Below are 23,879 nucleotides of genomic sequence, written 5' to 3' on the forward strand. Positions count from 1 at the left end.
AAATAAATAGGACCTCATAAAAATTAAAAACTTCTGTTCATCAAAAGACTACCAAAAAAGTGAAAAGACAAGCTACAGACTGGGAGAATATCTTCAGAAACCATATGTCTGATGAGAAACTAATAACCAATATATGTATACAACTTCAACAACTTAACAACAAAAGGACAAACAACCCAATCACAAAATGAGCAAAGGACTTAAACAGACATTTCACCAAAGAGGACATTCAAATGGTCACTAAACACATGAAAAGATGATCAGCATCATTAGCCATCAGAAAGCTGCAAATCAAAACCACAATGAGATATAATTTTACTCCCACTAGCATGGCTAAGAAAAGAAAATAACTACTGGCAACGATGTGGGGAAACTGAAACCCTTATCTACTTCTGGTGGGAATGCAAAATGGTACAGCCATTGGGGAAAACAGCGTGGTGGTTCCTCAAAAAACTAAAAATGAACTACCCTAAAAAAAACCAAAAACCAAACCCGCTGTCATCAAGTCGATTCAGACTCACAGCAACCCTACAGGACGGATCAGAAATGCCCCATAGGGTTTCCAAGGAGTGCCTGGTGGATTTGAACTGCTGACCTTTTGGTTAGCAGCTGTAGCCCTTAACCACTATACTACCAGGGTTTCCAGGACCACCATATGAACCAGCAATTCAACTCTTAGGTATGTACATAAAAGACTTGAAAGCAGAGACTCAAAAAGAGACTTGTATACCAATGTTCACTGCAGCACTATTCACAATAGCCAAAAGGTGGAAACAACCTACATGCCCATCAACAGGTAAGTGGATAAAAATGTGGTATATACATACAATGGAATACTTCTCAACCAGTAGGAGAACAAAGTCTTGACACATGCTACGGTATGAATAGGTTTGGAAAACATTATGCTGAGTGAAGTAAGTCAATCACAAAAGGACAAATATTGAATGACCTCATTTATATAAAAAGACAAGAAAAAGCAAACATATAGAGACCAAAGTTTATTAACGCTTACCAGGGGCAGGAGTAAGGGCAAAAAGGGGGATCAATGGTGATAGAAAAATCACACTGATTAAGGGTAGGGCTGCACAGCTGATTACTGTAATTGTTGTCAATAAATTGTATACCTGTAAAAAGTTGAACTAGCAAAAGTTGTGTAATAGATATATTTACAACAATAACAAAAAAGAAAGAGTAGCTGCTGAGGCTGCCTATGTACAACCAAAGACTTCATTGGATTTAGTTTCTTGGTTTGGAGGCTTAGGGTCATGGTTTCATGGGACACCCCAGTTAACTGTCCTGACAACGTGATTAGTGCTTTTGTTCTATATCCTAGTTCACTGCATAGTGCCTGGGGTCTTAAAAGCTTGCAAGCAGCCATCCAAGGCTCAACGATTGGTCTCTATTCACCTGGAGCAACAGAGGAAGAAGGAGTCAGGAATAGGAGGAAGATATGGAATGTGTTGTTAACTGCCTCCTTTTCCATGAGACCAGAACTGGATGGTGCCCAGCTACTGCTACTGAACATTTTGATCGAAGATTCCATAGAAGAATCTTGATCAAAAGAGGGAAAATGCAGGACAGAATTTAAAATTCTAATGGACTCCAGAATTTCTGGAGCCATGGAGGGCGGATAAACCCCTGAAACTACTGCACTGAGATAATCTTTAAGCCTTAAACCAAAAATACTCCCTGAAGTCTTCTTAAAATCAAATAACAGTTTAGTTAAACTAGTAAAAAATGTCTGCCTTGAGCACTATGTTCTTTTACGAACTGTCTCTATGGGATGAAACAGTAACTCGAAAGATTAGGGGGGCACATGTTTATGTTAACGAGGGAGAGAAAACTGAGAAAAGGACGTGAGAATGGTTGCACAACTCAAAAAATGTAATCAATGTCACAAAATTGTACACATAGAAACTGTTGAATTGGTATATGTTTTGCTGTGTATATTCTCAACAACAACAAAATAAATAAAATTTAGGGGCAAAAAAAGTTAAAGGAAGTCCTATTCAGGCTGAAATGAAAAGACACTGGATGGTAACTCAAAGCCATGTGAAGGAAAAAAAGATCTCCAGCAAAAACAATTCCATGGATAAATATAGAGGGCAGTTTCACAGTATTTTTGTGTTGTAATTCTACTTTTTATGTCCTACACGATTTAAAAGACAAATGTATATAAAGATGTAATTTGTGACAACAATATAAAAGGGGGGAAGGAGTGGTATAGGAACAGAGTTTTTGTATATTATTGAGGTTAAGTTAGTATCAATATAAACTAGGTTGCTATTCATTTAGGATTTTAATAAAATCCCCATAGTAACCACAAAGAAAATATCTAAAAAATATACACAAATGGAACCAAGAAGGGAATAAAAATGGTTCACTAAAAAAAAAATCAACTGAACACAAAAGCAGGTAGTACTGGAGGAAATGAGGAACAAGAAGAGGTATAAGACACTCAGAAAACAAATAGCAAAAATGCCAGAAGGACTTCCTTATGGGTAATTATTTTAAATATAAACGGACTAAACCCTCCAATCAAATGGCAGAAGTTGGCAGAATGGATAAGAAAACTATCCATACGCAGTCTACAAGAGACCCACTGGAAATGCAAAGACACAAGTAGGTTGAAAGTGAAAGGATGGAAAAAATATTTCCTGCAAATAGCAAACAAAAGAGAGCTACATTAGCTATATTAATAGCTGACAAACTAGACTTTATAAGACACAAAGAAGGACATTATATAACAATATAAGGGTCAATTCAACAAGAAGATAGAACTATAAATACATATATACCAAAAACAACCAAAATCCATTGCCATTGAGTTGATTCCGACTCATAGGAACCCTGTAACAGCAGAGTGGAACTGCCCCACAGGCTTTCAAGGCTATAATCTTTATGGAAGCAGACTGCCACATCTCTTCCACAGAGCGGCTGGTAGGTTCGAACAATCGACTTTTCATTCAGCAGTCAAGTGCTTGACCACTGAACCACCAGGGCTACTGCACCAAACAACAGTGCCCCAAAATATATGAAGCAAATACTGACAGAACTGAAGAGAGAAACAGTCTTACAATAATAGCTGGAGATGTCGATACACCACTTTTAACAATGGATAGAACATGTAGACGGGGATGAATAAGGAAAGAGAGGAATTGAACAACACTATAAAACAATTAAGAGTCCCTGGGTGGTGTAAATGGCACTCAGGGAAGCCTTGGAAGAAAGGCCTAGTGATCTGCTTCTGAAAAATCAGTCACTGAAAACCCTCTGGAGCACAGCTCTACTCTAACACACATGGGGTTACCATGAGCCAGAATTGACTTAGCAACTGGTTTTTTTAATAAACCAATTAGACCTAACAGACATATATAGAACTGTCCATTAAACAACTGCAGAATACACATTCTTCCCCAGTGCACATGGATCAATCTACAGGATAGACCATAACTAGCTCACAAAACTAAGTCTTAATAAATTTTAAAAGACTAAAACCATACAAAGAATCTTCTCTGGCTACAATGGCATGAAAGTAGAAATCAGTAACAGAGGAAAACTAGAAATTTCACAAACCCTATAGAAATAAAAAGGATTATAAGAATACAGTCATGTATCACTTAACGTCCACGATACATTCTGTGAGGATATCTGCTCCATTAGAGATTCCCTTGTACTCTCTTACAATGTACTAAATTCACCAACTATACTGTTAACTTCTGAAACAGAGTATAATGTCTCTTGATTACTTTTTCCTTCTACTTTTCCATAGTGCTATCCATAGAAGGAACCTTAAAAAACAAAACAAAACAAAAAAAAAACCCCATTATCGTAAATTCCGACTCACAGTGACCCTATAGGACAGAGCAGAACTGCTCCATAGGGTTTCCAAGGAGCGGTTGGTGGATTCAAACTGTCGACCTTTTGGTTAGCACTTGAGCTCTTAACCATTGCATCACCAGGGCGCCGACACAGATATTCTTAATTGCCTAAATTTAGTAATCAGCAGAGAATTTACCAAAGAGATTCAGAATACTGAAACCTAAATTTTTTTGGTTACCCTTTAAAAAAAGAGGTGAGATGTTTAATTTAAAAATTAAAATTCATAACAGCAAGATTAAGCAAATATAAGACAGCTTTAACTGTATTCTAAAAACAATAACATGGTCATAATTAACACAGCAGAGAATATCATTAGGTAATGAGAGCAAAATCTTAGCACTCAGGAGCTAAAATATGTTCATACTTACTGTGTTCTACCAAGAGGCACACCTCCCCAAGCCAGAAACTGCTTGTTGGATAAAACTGATGGAATATCTGAGCAGCAAGATCCGAGTGTCAGAGGTTTATTTCCCGAAGAAACTATTTCACCTTTTAACACTACTTCATACTGAGGTCCAAATGGCTGCACAAATATTTTCATGATCCTAACAAACAAAGCAATCTAAGTTGAATGTCCTGTATTCAATTTGTTTGGTAAGTATTTCCTGCATGCTTCCTTGCTAGGTGCTGAGGATACAATGTCAGTCCCACCCTTAGAGGTTATGCTGTAGAGCCGAACACAGACAAGGCAAGAGACGACCACAATCCTATCTCAATACTAAGATGTGAGAAATTCACGGTGCTACAGGAATACTATTTAGAGGAATTTGGGACAAATCAAGGAACACTTCTCGGATGAAGGCATTAACTCAGTGAAGTTGAGGGCAAGTGCTCCAGGAACAAGTGTTCACATTTGTGAAGGCAAGATTCTTCTTTTCCTTCATAAGGTTCTGAGGCAGACTGAACACACTAAGGCTTCCTATACCCAGGGCAGGAGATAAGCCACGTGAGTCTCAGAGGACAGGGTGCTTTGAAGCTAGTTTTATGGAAGCAAGTTCAAATACTAATGACAAAAGTATTCTTACTGTAAGCTGATACTCACTTATGATTTGGGTACCAAAAAGTCACACACCTGGAGAAGTGATAGGAAAAAGTATCTTATAAAACAACTTACAAGGTCAACCAATAGGTCCTTTGGAGCGAGAGAAAAAGCTAATGAGAACATCTAAACTGACATTTTAGTATTTACTTTTGTTAGAATATACTTAACAGTGATTTATCAATTTCTAGTCAGCTGGTTTAAAAGGAGACTTTTAGTAAATAAAAAGGAAAATCTGAGGCTAAATGAAGAGAGGTGAAGCAGTGCTATACCATCTATTAGGTGAAGTAAAATGTGTACTTTATTATTCAGGCTGTGGACTGAAGTACATTTAAATAAATGGCTGTTCAGAAAGATGAATAAAAACTTGTCATTATAAAAATTTTGAATTACCTTTTCTCACATGTTTTGGAATCCTTTGGGGTAAATGAAACCATAACCTCACGTTCTTCTCCGGGTTTAAGAAACAGATTTTCTGGGTCCACTGAGAAGTGACTTCCTTGATCTGGGATCTAAATATTTATATAATTATAACTAAATGACTACTTACGCAGACAGTTTTTACTCAGTTACTCTTCTCGTCTTATGCTCTTTTTTCATTTACAATGGACTCTCTGTCCCACCTTGTCTTATTTTCCTGAAAAAGGATACTTTATCCTTTTCTCTCCTCCCTAACAAACCTTAAACCCCACCCATTCCTAGTTCCCTATCACTAGCGCCCTCTCACTCACTGCAGGCCTCAGAAACAAGTCTGTGTATAAGATCACTCTCTTCTAATTCTCCACAGGGTGTCATACGCATTTTTCAGAAACTAAACTAGAATTTGGTTCTTATACTGAAAATATTAGATGCCCAAGTTCAAGTACCATGTGATGTTCTACACCAGTGTAACAATTCAGTTTTTTAAACACATGCACAAATTTTGATCCTCACAACACTCTGACAGAGCAGGCAGCACTGCGACCTTCAGAATGTATTCTCTGAAGAAATATTGTATCACTTGGATAGAGATTCTTACCTTGATATCTAAATAAACTTCGATATTCCCAGCATTTTTCAAAGGTAAGCACTGCTTTGATGAGGAAGCCACACTAGCAAACAAATGCATAGTCTAGAGGAGGGAAGAAAACAGGGATTTAAGAAAAATTGTCATAAAAAATGACATCACCTGAACATAAAAAAATAATGGCAAAAAAGGAGAGTTTAGGATACCTGCAAATCTTTTGGAGCATGTATCCTAGCTACTCCTGTTCTTGCTCGAAGACTAACACTTTTAATAACCGGAGTAGGGTTTGGGCTATCAAGCTCTATATCAACTCTTGCCAAGAATTCTTCTGCCGAGTCCAGAGTCTCTATAAAAGATCGTGCTTTTAGTTCAGAGACTAGAGAGTTATTTAACTGGAAATGCCATCAGTGGTCCAAAATAGTGTCCTTAGAGGGGTCACAAAAAATCTTAGGCAAGAAGATTTTTAAAATAATTCAGAGAGAAATCAAAATGAGTGCAGAGAAAGGAGAAAAACAGAAGAAAACACCCAACTGCTGGATGCAATCAGATCAAATGAGAGAAACGATCCCGTAAGGTTTCCAGTGGTCCCAGCTCAGGTTACCCACACCCCAGAAGGGCAAGCCATCTGCCCTAGTTCTAAAACAACATAAAATACTTGATAAGTTACCCAAAGTATTCACGTATACTAAGGTCCTTGGGTGGTACAGAGGGTTTGTGCTCAGCTGGTAACCAAAAAGTTTGGCAGTTCAAACCCACCTAGAGGCACTGCAGAAGAAACAGGCCTGGTGATCGCTTATGTAAAGATTATAGCCAAGAAAATCCTATGGAGCAGTTCTACTCTGTTAACACATGGGGTCTCCTAAGTCATAAATCAACAACAAAAACAAAATCAACAACCAAAGTATTCACATATACTGAGAGATGAAATAGTCTCAGATTTGTAGTTTATCTGTAGCTTATGTAAAGCAATTCTAACAAAATGTAAACGTAATACCTGAAGAACACATCTGTTTCTTTGGATTATGGAAGAGAACCCAAATTATCAGAAATTCTGGCTCCTGTAAAATGAAAAACAAAAACACATACCAGCATGAAGATTAAGATCTTAATGAAAGAAAAGCAGTTTGGAAATGCAACTTCCTCTCCAATTCTAAGCCAGTTCTCCACTGTTCCCACATACCTGTCCATCATAACTGGCGAGCATCACATGATTTATCACAGACGGAGCTGTTAGTTGAGCAATCACGTCGGCATAGGGAGCAGCTTTCAGAGAAGCATTAACTGGTTCCTTAGAAAATGTGAAGCAGCGCCAGGCAATGGCATTCTGTTCAGAAACAGAAGAATCTGTTTCAGAAGTGCTAACAGTATAACATTAAACTACCATTCTAAGGACCCAGAATGGTTAACAAAAAAGTTTACTTTCATAGAAAAAATTAACCAAGAATGATATTAGCAGTATCTATAATTCCAGATCAGTACACTTTTGAAGCAATTTCTTACTGTATTTTAGTACTCACGGCATTAATAACAAGTCTGACCGGCACAGTAGCATGTGTCCTGTTTATCATTTTTAATGGGAGAGCTTTCCAGCCTCCATAAGTCAAGTCACCAAAGTCAAGAACATCTTTCTTTTCTGTTTCTACCTAATGACAGAGGGAAAAAAAAGTATCAATATACTAATAAATATCTTCTCTACCACAAATTAAGAGTCAGCATTAAAGGTAAACTTTCCTAAGTTTTCCCAGGCTACTTTATATTTACTATTTTCTACCAAAATACATGTTAAAAATTGTTCTTTTGAGGTAGCCTATGTTCCCAAATATACTACATAACAAAGGACTATCTTAGCTGCTGCTACTCTGAAAACACTATTTGATCTTAAACCAAGCTGACAATTTTAGAAAATATACAAATGTCCTTTCAATGAGCTCTATTATTAGAATATTGGCATCTCAATCCCCTTTAAAACATATCTTGGCATTTTCAGATTTAATCCAAAATTCTAACAAGACTGAAAATGTTTAAAAGTATATAAAAATGAACATTTCGAAAGTTTCAAACATTTAAAATGAGTGCCTACTGCATAGCAAGCAGTGTCCTAGGTGCTGGATCATGACAGACTTCTCTGACCAGGGACCACCCTCACACTGATCCCTGAACTGTTGGGCAAATTTAACAACAACAACAAGTCCTTTTCTGGCCTAGCCAAACATAAAATAAAGGGAAACCAAAGACAGATTGGAGAGTGGAAGCTGACTTCTGTAGTGGCCCATTATGTTTCTGGGTTCAGAATCAGGCACCAAGAATAGCCCCTGAGAATAGAATACATGACCTGAAGCTTGTTGCAAGCACGGCAAGGTTGGAATGGAATTTAAACTCCCTGTGTAAAGCCCAGAGATTCAGAGACGTGCCTTTTCTATGAGAAGGGACCTAGAAAAACTCTGGGAAGCAATAAGGACACTTGTCCAGGGATGGGTGGGTATGAAAAGAACATCTGCCTATGCCACACTCCAAATATGGGAACCCCAAGCTGAGAGTCACTGAAGCCACCAGTGCCCCCTAGCATTGCCACAAAGTGCTCTGTAGAGACACTTTCACCAACCAGGACACATGGGGTTTTTATAGCAAAAAGCAGCTCCAGTGAAGGTGAGTTCAGAATAAAATTTTAAAAATCAATTAAAAACTTAGACACCACATGAAGAAAATAATCCGAAAGATCCAGCAAAAGTGACTAGCAGATGATGGTAATGGGTTTATAATAAGAGAATATCTTCATATTCTATGTCCTCCATGCCCTGGAAAATGAAAGAAACTGCTGAGCTAAGTTACTAAGCATTCCCTCTGGTAACTTTCTACTTAAGTTCAAAAGGGAGAAGTTGAGGAAGGGCATTTGTACTGTGAAAAAAAAAAAACTGGAATGATTCTCAGCAGCCCAATGGGGGGCTGTTCTACCCTTCGTACCTCACACCACACCTCTAAACTGGGAATCGAAGCTATTGCTTTGCTGAATGAAACAAATTAATAGTAGGACCTCATTAACACCTGTTAAGTGTGGTTAAATAAACCTGTTAGGTTCAAGTTATATGAGGAATCAAGTAGTATTTAATTATGTTGAAGACGTGTCCTGCTTTTCCTGTTTCGTACCTTCCCGTATCTCCTCCCACATTCCTTAATCTCGTTCAAGGTATTAATTCTCATTTCACTCACAATCAATTAAGACTAAAGACATTTCTTAATTAAGGCTGCAATCTGTAATCCTCTGCAGAGACTTAAAAATTACTGACAGCTAGGCCCTACCCCACACTCTGATTTAACTGATGTTGGTGGGCTCAAGCGCTGGGTGCATTTCAATTTCCCAGTGTTATTCCAATGTGCAGCCAGGGTTGGGAACTGCTGCTCTAAAGGAACGTATGTTACAATGACCTCTTCATTACTCCCAAGGAGACTAGACCTAATTTTTTTCACTTCCAGGAAACAGGTGACTATAGGAGAAAAATTTTTCAGCTAGCAGATAATCTTCAGGTATAAAAAAGGGACAAGGAGAACATGAACCACTGGCACTTTCCTAATAAGTGCGCATCAAACTATATAATGGAAATCAGTTGAAAATCGAGTTTAATGTAGTTTGCTTTATAAATATCTTAGCAAGTATATTTCTGTTGCTATAAAACAATAAAAATTATTTTAAATTTTGGAATAGAAAGATATTAAGAACTACTCTTTAACTTGAAACTAACTTTGTGCTACATTAAACCATAAATTCATTTTTCCCAAATATTACTCTTAAGGTTCAACAGCCTTCATCAAAATGTCAGGCATTACAAAGATTCACTTACAAACACTTACCTCGATGACAGGGGTCTCAGCAACAGCAGTGAGAATGACTCTGCTGGCCAGGGCTTCAGCTTGTACTATCGTCTCAGCATCTGCTGAAAACGGCCAAGAGGCAACACTGAATATACATCTGAAAATCCCAGGATTGGACGGTATGAAAAGTACTTTTATCTCTTCTGTGGTGTGAGGTCTTATGATGACTTTATTCTTGAAAACTAAACAAGGATACTTTGAAAGATCCACCTTTAAAAAAGAGTCACAGGGTTCATTAACAAACGGCTTCACATGGAAAAACAAGTAGCATCAACTAGTTTTTCTTCTTCCTAGTCACTCAAACTACCAAATCTAGACATTTTATTACCTCTTCAAAAATACTCAAATCTTGTAACTCGTTATCTTTAAAGTACAATCGGTCAAAATGCTTCGTAAGTTGAATTATTCTCTCAGAGTCAAGACTATGTTCTTAGTCTATTGCAAAGTAAGCAAATTTATCTATACCCTTACTTTCCTCGAAAAAGGCACTGAAAATGGTCGCACTTTACAGCCCTGTAAATTCTTTTTAATCCATTTTGGTACCAGAGAGAAACTAACCATATTGCTATGGATAACATGCCAGCTTCTGATCTGCAAGGAATCCCTGACTTAGCCAAGCTGCGACCAAAGGCCAAAAAACAGAGCAGTGTAATGAAGAGTACAAGAATGTAAAATCAGTAGACCTTAGCCTTGCTACTTACTCAGCTATTACAAAATAGCTGGGTGACTCGGAGTAAATGATTTTAATCTCTCTAGGACACAGTTTCTGCAGCTGTAAAATGCAAGGGAGTTAGACTGATATCTAAGGCCCTCATAAGGCCTCAAAGTCTATGATTATGACCAACTCCAGTTCCCTTCTCCTCACCAATTTATGGGATCTTCTTTTCAACTCCCCACTTCAGAGACAACACTAACTCCTATCAAAAAAAAAAAAAAAAAAGACACTCCCTCCTAGATACCTCTAAGAAGTCCTCAAATCTCACTTCCCTCCATCCTCAACCCCCGCCTCCAATTACCTGCTTCTCATCTAACCTCAGGATCTGATAGCTAAGGGAAAAGACTAAGAAAAGGAGAGAGGTAGGGTAGAGAAAATCTTATTTTACCAGGTAAATAAATGTTATTAGAAGGTAAGAGGGTGGAGTAAACTCATTTGCCAATGGTTGTTTCCAAGTACCAGTAGCAAAACCAAACACTCCAAAACAGTGGTTGCTAACCATATTTCCCACCTTCCCTACTCACTGATTTTCAAATGATCACTAACTATGATCAGGAAAGGAATATTATTTAGATTCTAGAGTTTTACTAACTGTAACTGATCATGTGAGAGACCCTTGCTCTAAGAGTTCATGTTAAAACTATATTTTCAGGTATTTCAAAAGATCCTGTAAGAAAATGATCAGACACATTAGTCATAAAGATTCCTCTTATTAAAGAAAGGTGTATGTCTTAAGAGTAACATCTTTCTTTCTTCCGAAAAATGAGAGTAACTTATATTCAATTACATTTCACAAAATGTCTAACAAGTAGAGACCAGAAACGCAGAGCTTTCAGTCATTTAAATAATAGCACTAAAAGCAAATTTATAGGCTTTTGTAAGTAAATAGCAATGAAATATATAATATTTAATGGTAATAAATAATGAGCAATGAGAAACACAAATTTCACTTCTCACACTGGAAGTACGACAACAAAAAGGGGGCCAAGAAAAAGATATTGTTCCAAAGATTGTGTGCAGGGTATAAAAAAGATAGAGGGTTAGAAAAGATTCCCTTGTACAAAAGGAGGTACTAGAGAGAGGAGAAATCAAACATTTAATCATGAAGTAACTGTTAAGTCAAATGAGAACGATACAGAAAGCTTACCTTCTCACCATTAACACTGACACTGAGCACCCCAATGCTGACCTGTAACCAGCGGTCAGCTGGATTCAAGACACTGAGGTGGGTTTGGGAAACAATACCAACACAGCAAGCATGAGGGAACTTCAACTCCTCAGGTACTCTTACATACGCTGGATAAGAAAAAAGCATAATCAAAATGTAATTTATATTAAACACCTGATTAAAAGCACAACCGGTTAAATGAAAACTATTATAGAAAACCACCTACTTATATGCAGGCGTCCTTGGGTGGTGCAAATGCTTATTGCACTCAGCAGCTAACTGAAAGGTTAGTGATCCAAGTCCATCTAGAAGTGCCTCAGAAGGCCTAGTGATCTACTTGCAAAAAACTGGTCACTGGAGACCAGATAGAGCACAGTTCTAATCTGACACACACGGGGTTGCCATGAGTTTGGTTTTATCTGTACAAGTGCCCCAAATCTTTAGGGATCCTTGACATTATATAAGCCTCAGCACAGTCCTGCCAACAATTTTTTCTTCCGCATCTAGCCCAGGAAAAAATATCCATTAAAATTTATCAAACCCATAATTTACAGCTAACCAACTCTTTGATGTTATTACTTATTGGTAATCATCCCTTCCTTTTTTCTCCCACAAATTATAAGCCACTGTCTAACCTAAGAAGAAACTACAGTGGCTACAACTTTAAGATGTATGCACCTACTTAGAGTGTGTAACACAAACATCAATCTTTAACCATCCTTCCGCGGTTACTTTGGATTTTTTTTCAAGAAGAAAAAGGCAGCAGACAAAAAGACAATAGTCCAGTGGCTGTGTGTATCATATCAGGAAAAGTACAGCACCCATTTCTGACTCAGCAGAGCCACGGTACAGTTCAGCCACACAGAGAGGAGTGGAAGAGCTGTCTCTCGCTGCCACATGGTTACTCTGTCTCAGTCTCCGAGGGCTGACATAACAAAAACACCACAAGTGTGTGGTTTTAAAGAACAGGAATTTACTGTCTCGAAGTTCTGGAGGCTAGGAGTCCAAATTCAGTAGGACTAAACAGTCTCTGTCTCTGTGGGCTGCAGGGGAAGATTCCTTGTTTCTTTCTGCTGCTAGCAATTCTTGGCGTTCCTCGGCTTGCATATGCCATGCATGTCTGTGTCTGTTCTAAACTTTTTATAAGCATCACTCAGAAGGGATTAGGTTTATGACCCATTCTAGTCTGGTATGACATTATTAACATAACAAAAGAAAATCTCTATTTCCAAAGAGGGTCATATTTATGGTACAGAGACTAGGACTTCAACTTAACTTTCTGGGGGACACAATTCAATCCTTAACACTCTCCAAAAGGCTTAAAGGTGAAAGGTGACTCACCCATCAGGGATCCAACTCAAACTGGGTACTTCTTAGTTGCAAGAATAACAGAACTCCAAAAGCAGAGCAAGAGAGATAAGGAAAATAAAGATAAAGGCATAGGGAACTTTTCACCTACATGAATTTTAATATTTTCTAAGGCAATCTCAGGGGCCCTGGCACAGAAATATATATGCTCTGTGTTCAAAATTCAGGATAAGGAAAAAAAAAAAAGACATTACAAGAAATTAAGGCCAACCAGTATTACCTTGAAACAAATCAGTTCTGTGGTCTGGTTTGAGAAAACTCAACTTTTAAATAATAGCAACAATGAGAACAACAGAGCATCTTACCTAATTCTGACATCCTTCCTGAATCCCACGGACCAGTTCCACAGCTTGTACCAACAGATTGCACAGGAAAAGGTTTTGCTGTACTTAGAAGATTCTGATTTAAGGCATTAGAATACGGGTTACAAAGAGAAGTGGTACCCATCAATCCAGAGCTGAAATTTTGTCCTAGACAAATTCCCACAGCCATCGAGTTCTGAACATGCTCTCCTGGGAGAGCAGGATGAGGACAGCCTCCTGAGAAACCACAGACTGTGGCACCACCAACAAGGCAAGGAGGCAAAGCGACGTTTCCAGCTGAAGGCAGTGACCCTAAATACTGCTGGGCAAAAGGCACAGTGGTCAGAGAATGTCCAGTCAAGAGTGTGGGAATAGTAGCGGGCAGGTGCTGCATCTCAGGAGCAGAGCCGTGGCCTGCAAAGCTGGGGACAGCGGAACACTGGTTATCAGGAGCTGTCTGGTTAGGAATCGGGCCACTTAATTCACTGCTGGCAGTTAATACATCTTTGGAAGTCCTTCTTTGACCTTTGTTAACGGATTCCGGGCAAGACGCAGGGAGGTCAGCAGTAGTAGACAAAGCCTGACGGCTGAGACATTCCCTGCTGGGTAGAGTCATAGTGATCTGGTCCAATTCATGAGAGTTTGATGCCAAACCTACCAGACGGGTTTCAAAGAGATCTCCACTTTTGGAAGGAGGATCTTTACAAACTCTAAAGTTAGGTTTTACATCTTCAGTTTTACTACTCTGGAAAGTAGTTTCAGTCACTTTTTTCTTATCCAATTTGTTCTGAATAACAGATGATAATGTTCTTTTTTCTTTTCCTTGAAATGGAACTTTTTCATTCAAGTTTTCCACAGTGTGTTCCTCCAATGGAGTTGGGCTGGCACGAATAATTGTGGTGCTCAACTCACTGGTGATATCACTCTGAGTGTAACAAAAAAATGTTTTTAATAATCTACAGCTAACCTGAATATTATAAACTTAAACCATGCTGGCATCTTCTCAAGTAATACAATAAAGAGATGTACATGACATTATCTCTCTGAAAAAAATTCAGTTTACACAAAGAAAAGTAGTTTTGCAGCTGTGAAATGCAGGCTTAAAAGTTAGAACTTTTGCATTCATTATTTTATGAAAGTAATTATAATGAGGAAACTAAATAGAAGGTGTACACCAATTACACCTCTGAAAATACTTACATAAATAAAGGAATAGAGACAAGTAATTTTTTACGAGTTTAAGGAATTTTTCTCTGTAAACTATACAATAAAAATCTAATTAATAACAAAAGGGGGAGTGAGCAGGCTTTTGAAATGTTATCAACACGAGGTTAGAATCAAGGCAAAGCCAACCTAATCCGCCAGCCTCCATGACCTATGTATACTGCTGTGTGTGCTTGAAGACCTGAAGATGCTAATTTTTATGAGCACTAACTCTTTTCCAACTTCTAAACCCAGTGGTTCTATTTTCTTAAGTATGAAGTAATGGTTGTAATAACTGTTCATATACTCATTTCTCTCTAATGCATAACCTAAAGGGTAACATCTACAGCCCTGCGGGAAGGACCAGCTGGAATTTACATACAATCTAACATATACTTAACCTTTACTGACAATTATTTTTGGCACTTGGTTTTGAAATTTTCCTGGACCAAAGCTTTAGAAACAAAGACAGTAAGTAAACAACACCAGATTATTTGTCACTTAACATTCAACGTCCATGGAAGCAGCAGTCAAGAAATCAAATGACATAATGAATTTGGCAGCTCTGCTGTAAAAAACCTCTTTAAAGTTTTAAAAAGCAAAGATGTCACTTTGATGACAAGGTGACCCAAGCCACGGTCTTTTCAATTGCCTCATATGATGCAAAAGCTGGACAATGAAAGGAAGACAGAAGAACTAATGCGTTTGAATTGTGGTGTTGGCCACGAATACTGAATATACCATGGATGCCGGAAAAACAAAGTTTTAGAAGAAAATGAAGGAAGCTGTCAACGAGATGGATGGACACAAGAGCCACAACAATGAACTCAGACATACCAGTGATCATGAAGATGGCACACGGACAGGCAGTGTTTCGTTCTGTTATACATAAGGGTGTCAACCTTGACGCCACAGCAACTAACAACAACATCGCTAAAAATAACAACTAATATATATATAGCGCTTCCTTACGAGGTGCCAAGCACTACTCACATCACTTTTCTTCTTTATAGCTGAAGAAACAGACTGAGAGGTTTAATAATTTGTCTGAGGAAGTAGCAGAGAAGGGTTGTTTGACTGTATGCTAAGAATACATAGATCTAATATAAACAAAATAAAAAAGACAGCTTTCTAGCAACATGAACAAATATATGTACAATGTTCACTGCAGCACTCTTCACAATAGCCAAAAGGTGGAAACAACCTAAATGCCCATCGGCAGATGAATGGATAAACAAAATGTGGTACGATGGAATACTGCTCAGCCAGAAAGAGAAAGGAAGTCTTGATACATGCTACAACATGTATGGAGCTCGGAGACATTATGCTGAGAGAAGTCAGTCAATCCCGAAAGGACAAATAGTGTATGACCTCACTTCTATAAAAAGACAAGAACAACACAGCAACAGCAACCAAAAAAAAAAAAAATGTGGTTACAAATGTATGTATCTATGTAAGTACACAGAACATGAATCTACGTGTGTATGAACATATATTCATATATATAACGAAGTACATAGGGGGCACAGTTACCGACACCTCTTAGAAATAACCAAACACCTCGCAGAATTGTTTTTCTGGGTTTGAAGCCTTAGGACCATAGTCTTGTAGGGAAACTCCCTGAACTGGTATAATATAATTCATAAAGTTTATCCTAGTTTGGTGAGTAGTGTCTACGGTCTTAAAAGCTTGCTAGTGACCATCTAAAATATAACTATCGGTCTTTTCTTATCTGGAACAAAAGAAAAAGGAAACAAAAGACTCAGAGAAGAACCTAGTCTATAGGACTAACAGTCTACACAAACCACAGCCTCATCTACCCTAAGACCAGAAGAACTAGATGTTACCGGCTACTACTGTTCACCGTTCTGATGAGGGCCACAACAGATGAATCCTAATAGAAGAGGACAAAAACGTGGAACAGAACTCAAATTCTTAAGAAGTCTGGACTTACTGGACTGGTTGAGACTAGAGGACTCTCTGAGACTACCACCCTGAGATACCCTTTAAACCTTGAACTGAAACTAGCCCCTGAGGTCACCTTTTAGCTAAAGAACAGACTGGCTCATAAAACAGAGTATTACCAGTAAGTACTAAGCGCCTTTAAAAAACTCATCTATATAAGATCAAATGATCAACAATTACTCTAAAGCAAAGACAAAAAGGTAATGGGACAGGGAAACCAGACTACTGAAAACAAAACATCCAGAATGGAATGCGAATGTTGACACATTGCGAAAAACGTTAACCAATGTCACCAATTTGTGTAGTAACTGTTAAATGGGAACCTAATTTGCTATGTAAACTTTCATCAAATACACAATAAAATATTTAAAAAAAAAAAAAGACAAGAACAGGCAAATGTATAGAGACCAAAGTTTACTGGCAATTATCAGGGGCGGGGTGGAGGGGGAAAGTGGGGGGGCTATTGCTTATGGAGCACTAACTTCCGGCTTACGGTGATGGAAAAAAATCACAGTGATTAAGGGTAAGGGTGGCACAGGTGATTAATGTAATGGATATCAGTAAGTTGTACATGTGTAAAAAGTTAAATTGGCAAATGTTATGTGATAGAAATATTTGCAACAACAACAAAGAGCAGCTGCTGAGGCTGCTTATGTAAAACCAAACACCTCATGGAATTTGGTTTCCTGGTTTGGAGGTTTAGGGTCATGGTTTCATGGGGCACCCCAGTTAACCAGCCTAATTTATGCTTAGTGCTTCTGTTCTACCTCCTAGTTCACTGTGTAGTGCCTGAAGTCTGAAAAGCATGCAAGTGGCCATCTAAGATATAATAATTGGTCTCTTTTTGCCTGGAGCAACAGAGGAAGGAGAATCAGGAACAGGAGGAAGAAACGGAATGTGTGGCTAATTGCCTCTATCAACAGCGGTGTCCTTTGCCATGAGACCAGAAAAACAGGATGGTGCCTGGCTACCGTTACTGAACGTTTTGATCAAAGATTCTATAGAAGAATCCTGATCAAAAGGGGAAAAATGCAGAACAGAATTTCAAATTCTCATGGAATTCAGACTTTTTGGAGACATGGAGGCTAGATGAATCCCCGAAACTACTGTCCTGAGATAAACCAGAAAATATTCCCTCAAGTCTTCTTTAAACCAAACAACAGCTTAGCTTAATTAGTAAGTAAAGAATGTCTGCCTTCCCTTGTTATGTTGGCTGTAACAGCATCAGTAGAGTAATACTAAAATAGTAAAAATACATAAACTCAATATTTTCTTATGTACTTTAAAAAGTACTAATAGCAATGAGGCTTAGCATGCATACACACACACATAAAATAAAAACAAATTAGGTACAAATGCAAACACATTTGCTTCCATTTAAGAAACAATAAAAGTTAAGTATAAGGACATGGAAATAGCATATAACATGGATTTAAAAACCCAATTTAAAGTCCAGCCCCACTATAAAAAAGAATGTCTGCCTTGAGCACTGTGCTCTTTTAAGATCTATATGGCATCACACTGACAACAGCAACTCGAAAGATTGGATAGGAAATTTAGAGGGAAGTGAGTTCATGTTAATGGTAGAGAAACAATTTAGAAAAGGAAGGTAAGTATGGTTTCACAACTTGAATATAATCAATGTCACTAAACTGCACATGTAGAAACTGTCGAATTGGTGTATGTTCTGCTGCATATAGTCTCAACAATAACAAAAAATAAAATTAAAAAGACAGTTTCAATTAAAGTGGTATGACTAACATGTGGTTGTCTAACATGACATCATACATTTAGTAACTTTAGTGCAAATATGCAGTAACATGGTGGAGGCAGCCTGTATGGCATATTCACAACAATTATATTCAACTCATTAAAAAATGAAATATTGTCACATTCACAAAATACACCCCCCCCCCCCACACACACACAGAGAACGTTAAGATTCTCAGATCTTCTGCTTCTCTCCCATTCCTACTGCCATGACTGTAGCCCGAGGCAGCGCCGTCTCTTGCCTGAATGACACGCAGCCTTATGTCAAATCTTCGGGTTTCGAATCTTGCTCCCCTCCAGTCCCTCCTCTACACTGCTTTTGGTGCAAGCTTTTAAAACAGCAAAATCGATCATGTCAGTGTCCTACTTAAAAGCCTTCACACTCCCAGATTTTACATCCAGGACTTTTTGCGGCCTGGCCACTCCTTTTTTTCTATCCTCACTTCCTCCGCATTCCCATGCACATGACTCACTGCAGCTGCTCTGAACCTCTTGGAGCTCCTCAAATGCGATGTGTATTTCGCAGTGCCATTCCTTCCCCCGTATGTTACTTTGCTTCCTCCCTGACTAACTCCAAGCAGTCCCGTGAAATACACCTTCAGCACATCATCCTCCAATAATCCTTTGCTGAACCATCTCCCCATCACCTTCTGCATTTCCATAGCACACTGGCGTGTGATCACAGCAGGCATGACTGCACACTGCCATTACAGTGTCCTCCACCAACTGACAGCCCGTGGAGGGGAGACACTAAATCGTGTGTATCCCTAGAGCATACCCAGTGTGAGTAGCTGTCTGATCAGTACACACACACACACATACACACACACACACACACACACAAAGTGATGCTAAAGGTAAAACATCAACACAGAAGTGTGTGGCTCTGACCTTCAGTCAGAATCATACATCGATGACACTTCAGAAGTAATAATAAAGATGCCTGCCCACCTGACGGTCCTCATGGCTGTAACCTGTGGTTGAGACAGGACAGCTGCTCTCATGCTCAGACAGGTACGTCAGCCTGCTCACACCAGCACATGAGCATGACAACTGAGATGATGTACTCTCACTCGGGGGCTTCTGAGGATGGGCACACCTAGAAGAGAGAAGAAAACCTCATGACGAGTTATTCATTCCTTTAACATTATCTCCATTGCTTGCCTACAATCTTGTTAACCTACAGTCTCTGCTCTAGCTGCCTATATAATAACTCAACCATAAATTCATTTCTTACACTTAGTCATCTAAAATCGTAAATTATATTCCTACAAATAAAGTACCTGATAAACTTCTGTAAAAGAAAAATGTCATGGCATCCTCTTTAATAAGTACCATAATAAATAATTACAACAATGTTAGTTAATCATTCATTCAATACAAAATTTTTATAAGGCACTGAACAAAACTGAACAAAACATTAAAAAATTCCTGCCTTCAAAGAGCAAAGAAGAAAAAAAGAATCATGTAGGTAAGTGCACAGGAATGGGAACAGTCACACAACAGCTGATAGGAACGTAGAGTTATACAATCTTTGGCTGAGTGATTAAGCGTACATATTAAAAGCATAAAAGCATGTCCTTTGACTCAGATATTCTACATCTAGATACCTACCCTAAGGAAAAAAAAAATTAACAATAAATATAAAGACTTCACTAAAAGAATATGTCATCTCATCGCTAATGACAGTAACGTCAAAAATGTTAAATGTTTTATAGGAGGAACAAGGTTATAGAAATTTGGGCGCAAACATACAATAAAACACTAGGCAACCATAAAAAAATCACGCTGTAGAATACTATCCTTTGACTCAAAAAAATGTTCATGACATCCTAAGTAAAATAAGATTAGAAAGCGGGGCCCCAAGAAGTAAGATTCCACATCTATTTCTTGCTCTCTCTTTCTTCCCGCTCTCTTTCTCTCAACACACACACACACACACACACACACACACACACACACACGTAAGTATTGATCAGTAGGAGTCACAGGCCAGTCTAGTTTCAAGGAGAAGGAAATAAACTGCACCTCTTGAAGGGAAGTGGCATAGTCCACTTTAATGTCCTTTAAAATATAGAATTAACTGTTACATATATAGGTAATTATTTAACATTTGAAATATTTTGAAACAAATTGAAAATACATTTAACATTCTTTATGATTTCACTGGTTAGGCAAATTTTTCTTTTATCTTTCAATAGAGATACATATAAAAGAACTTTCATAAAGCTATAAAAGATTTACAAATTCAATTTAATAAAAATAACCTTTCTACATGGCAAAAACTATAGAGTCAGAAAGATTTTAGAAACTGGGAACTGCAACTCATATCACAAATAAAGGGCTATTCATTCTCCCTAATATATGACGGGCTCCTACAAACCAGGAAGGAAGAGACAATCCATGAGAAAAATGGGCCACAAACATGGGTAGATATTTGACAGATATGGAAATTCTACGTACTGTAGGAAAGATGATCACTATCATGCATAATAAAAGAAATATAAATTAAAAATATATTGACATCATTTTTTTCATGTATCAGATTGTCAACAATCAAAAAGTTTGATAAACACTCTGTTGGTGATGCTGTGGGAAAACAGGCCCTCTCTTAAGCTATTAGTGGGAATTTAAATTAACACAATCCCTTTGGAGGGATGTACTAATTAAAATATGAATGTGAATGTATATACTCGTTGGCCCAGCAATCTCATTTCTGGGAATTTACCCTACAGATGTACCTGCACATGTCCAAATACAGAAGGTCTGTAGTAAGTCAAAAGATAGCAAGTGTTTATAATACTCTACACTGTGTATAAAAAAGAGGGCCCAATACATACTCATATTTGCTTATACATCATACCTAAAAAAACAAAAACAGAAGTTCTCTAGTGAAGGGGTTAGGGAAGCAGGCAGATGAGGAATAGCAGAAGGGAGATACACACACACACACAAATACACATATGTATATTTGAAAAGTCAATACATTCACACTGGCAAATTTTATATACATATATGTGTTTACTTTTTGAACAACGTAAATTTATAGCCTTTTCAAAAAATAAAATAAAGAAAAATTTCTTATAACTTACTCCAATCCTTCAGAAAGCACTTACCAATCTCAGAATCTGTATTAAAAATACAAGTTAACACTAAATTTAAGATAGGTATTAAAATCAAATTATCCAAAATTTTAAGTGATTTAAAATGGTAAGAAAACAGTGAGATAGACACCCTTATCATACAAGATAGTAAGAGTGCAAATCTTTAAAATCCTTTTAGAAAATAATTTGCTAATACATTGTTATTGTTGTTAGCTGCCATCGAGTTGATTCCAACTCACGGCGAACCCGTTTGTGCAGAGCAGAATTGCTCCGTAGGGTTTTCAATGGCTGTGACCTTTTGGAAGCAGATCTCCAGGTCTCTCTTCTAAGATGTCTCTGGCTGGGTTTGAACTGCCAGCCTTTTGGCTAGTAGTCAAGTGCCTAACCATCTGCACCACCCAGGGGCTCCATACAGAGCCTTAAAGTACTATGACTCTTGACCCAGTAATTTCCCTTCTAGATGTCTATCTGAAGGAAATCAGTCAAAACACAGAATTTAACAAGTTGTTCATCTCATCATTACAACAGTAAAATGGTGTAAGAAAAAATAGTAAATATCTACCAGAAGTATCAAACAAACCATGACAGATGCATTATGCGGCCTGTAATATTACTAATTTTCTTTTAAATATGGAGAATGATTATAAGAAGTGAAAAAAAGCAGAATATGAAAATTTGCACAGAAAAAAGGCTGGAAAGAAATTCACAAAGCATTTACAATGGTTACCTCTGAGTGATGATGATTTTCTTCTTTATACTTTTTTTCCGTATGTCCTATACTGAGTATGTATTTTTATAAAAAGAAGTAAGCACCTACCCTGTTGAAGCTGTTTCAGAAACTTCACTAGGAGAAGAATGACTCAGTGGTGAAGTTGAAGGTCTGAAGCTATTCCGGTCATCCTCTGAACCATGTCCACCATGCCCAAGACAGGTATCTTTCAAATCTATCAGAAAGGTGTATTTTCCAATGAGAACAGGAAAAAAACATTCCCTGTAATTTTGTGAATGTGATTAATTACTCTCACACTTACCAACACTTTCAGGTGAGATCGTGGAATGTTTTTCAAAAGTCACATGCTTTTCACTGTTGCTTGCTTCACTAACACATTCATTTTGTCTCTGATTTTCTCTATTATTTTGTATTTCTTCACATTCTTTTAACAGCCAAAAGGATGTTACTGTGGAATTACTTACTAATGAGTAACTATCAGATGTGGGGGTGGAAACAGACATCGTTTTTTCACTATTATCAATATCTGGTAATTTGGTACCACTGGAATATGTCTTTACATCAATCACTGTGCTCTCATTCGCTCTTGTATTTGTAAGAACTGGATTTGAAGAGTTTATAGGTGTAAATGATTCCTGGTTCTCAGTCTCTCTGTTTTTGCTATAAATAGCTGCTGTGTTTTCTTGTGGTTCCATTCCACTTAGATTAGTTGCACCCAAGTCCACTGCATGGATAGCTTGTGCAGTCTGTTCTTTTGGCAAAGAGAAATCCCAAATATCAGACACATCAGCTCTTGAAAACTTTTTCAATTCAGCTTCACATCTACTAACTTCTGTTTTTTTAAGGTATTTCTCCATATCAAACGCGTTGGAGCCATTGCTTTTTTCTAAATCATTTGGTAAGAAATGAGACACAATGGAAAAGTTTTTTTGTTTATCTTCCTGAAAAGTCTTCTCTCTGGTTTTATTTGAAAGTGCCTTTATCATGGCAGCAAGCTGGGAAGGATCCGTATTGACGGATGCATTTGCAATGGCTGAAGCAATGGTGCTTATCCTAAGTACAGAATCGCCACTATCAGACAGCTCGTCTCTGTACCTTCTGGGCTGGCTGTTCATTAAGAAAATGTCCTAGAAATGATCAAATTTACATCAGACAATTTATCTCAGTTCCATGGACATGTACATATTAGTTTAACCTTTATTTATAAGTGCTACATAAGATTTAACAGTTGCAAGAAATCTAACAAAATATGTGCAAAAATCTCTGGACAAAAAAACTATAAAATAGAGAAATTAAAACCTAAATGAGTGGAAGGATATGTAATTTTCATGGATTAGAAGATTCAATATTAAAAAGACATCAATTTTACCCAGTCTGTCCTATAGCTTAAATGAAACTCCAACCAAAAGCCCAACAGGGTTGTTTGCTGGTTGGTGTGTGGAAGCTGACAATCTGATTTTAAAATATACATGGAAATACAATGGGCCAAGAAGAGCCAAGATACTTTTAAAGAATAGATAGAAAGACTTGCTCTTCTAGACATTCAGGCTTGTTGTAAAACTACAATATTTCCTAGTGTCATAGTGACACAAGACAAACAGACCAAAGAAACAGAATAGAGAATCCATAAACAGACCCATACATTAATGAATATTTGATTTCTGACAAAGCTGGCACATTAGGGAAATGGGGAAAGGATGCCTTTGTCAATAAAGAGAGACAGCATTAAAAGGGTGAAAAGGCAAATCACAGAGTGGGAA

The 23,879-nt window shown here is 37.7% G+C and overlaps 1 protein-coding gene across 1 annotated transcript in view; it reads right to left on the minus strand.

Moving 5' to 3' along the window:
• Nucleotides 1-23,879, minus strand: part of CEP192 (centrosomal protein 192) — a 193,928-nt gene that overhangs the window by 61,033 nt on the left and 109,016 nt on the right. Inside the window, exons 16-28 of the mRNA XM_023724815.1 lie at nucleotides 22,421-23,246; nucleotides 22,207-22,333; nucleotides 19,237-19,384; nucleotides 13,351-14,272; nucleotides 11,657-11,805; nucleotides 9,774-10,004; nucleotides 7,445-7,570; nucleotides 7,108-7,251; nucleotides 6,922-6,985; nucleotides 6,134-6,273; nucleotides 5,940-6,032; nucleotides 5,315-5,433; nucleotides 4,251-4,427 (exon numbers count right to left, since the gene is read on the minus strand). Of these exons, the coding sequence (XP_023580583.1) occupies nucleotides 4,251-4,427; nucleotides 5,315-5,433; nucleotides 5,940-6,032; nucleotides 6,134-6,273; nucleotides 6,922-6,985; nucleotides 7,108-7,251; nucleotides 7,445-7,570; nucleotides 9,774-10,004; nucleotides 11,657-11,805; nucleotides 13,351-14,272; nucleotides 19,237-19,384; nucleotides 22,207-22,333; nucleotides 22,421-23,246 (3,266 nt within the window). The remainder of the gene's footprint in view (nucleotides 1-4,250; nucleotides 4,428-5,314; nucleotides 5,434-5,939; nucleotides 6,033-6,133; nucleotides 6,274-6,921; nucleotides 6,986-7,107; nucleotides 7,252-7,444; nucleotides 7,571-9,773; nucleotides 10,005-11,656; nucleotides 11,806-13,350; nucleotides 14,273-19,236; nucleotides 19,385-22,206; nucleotides 22,334-22,420; nucleotides 23,247-23,879) is intronic.

The sequence above is a fragment of the Trichechus manatus genome, unplaced genomic scaffold, assembly GCF_000243295.1.
Source record: "Trichechus manatus latirostris isolate Lorelei unplaced genomic scaffold, TriManLat1.0 scaffold00262, whole genome shotgun sequence".
NCBI lineage: Eukaryota > Metazoa > Chordata > Mammalia > Sirenia > Trichechidae > Trichechus > Trichechus manatus.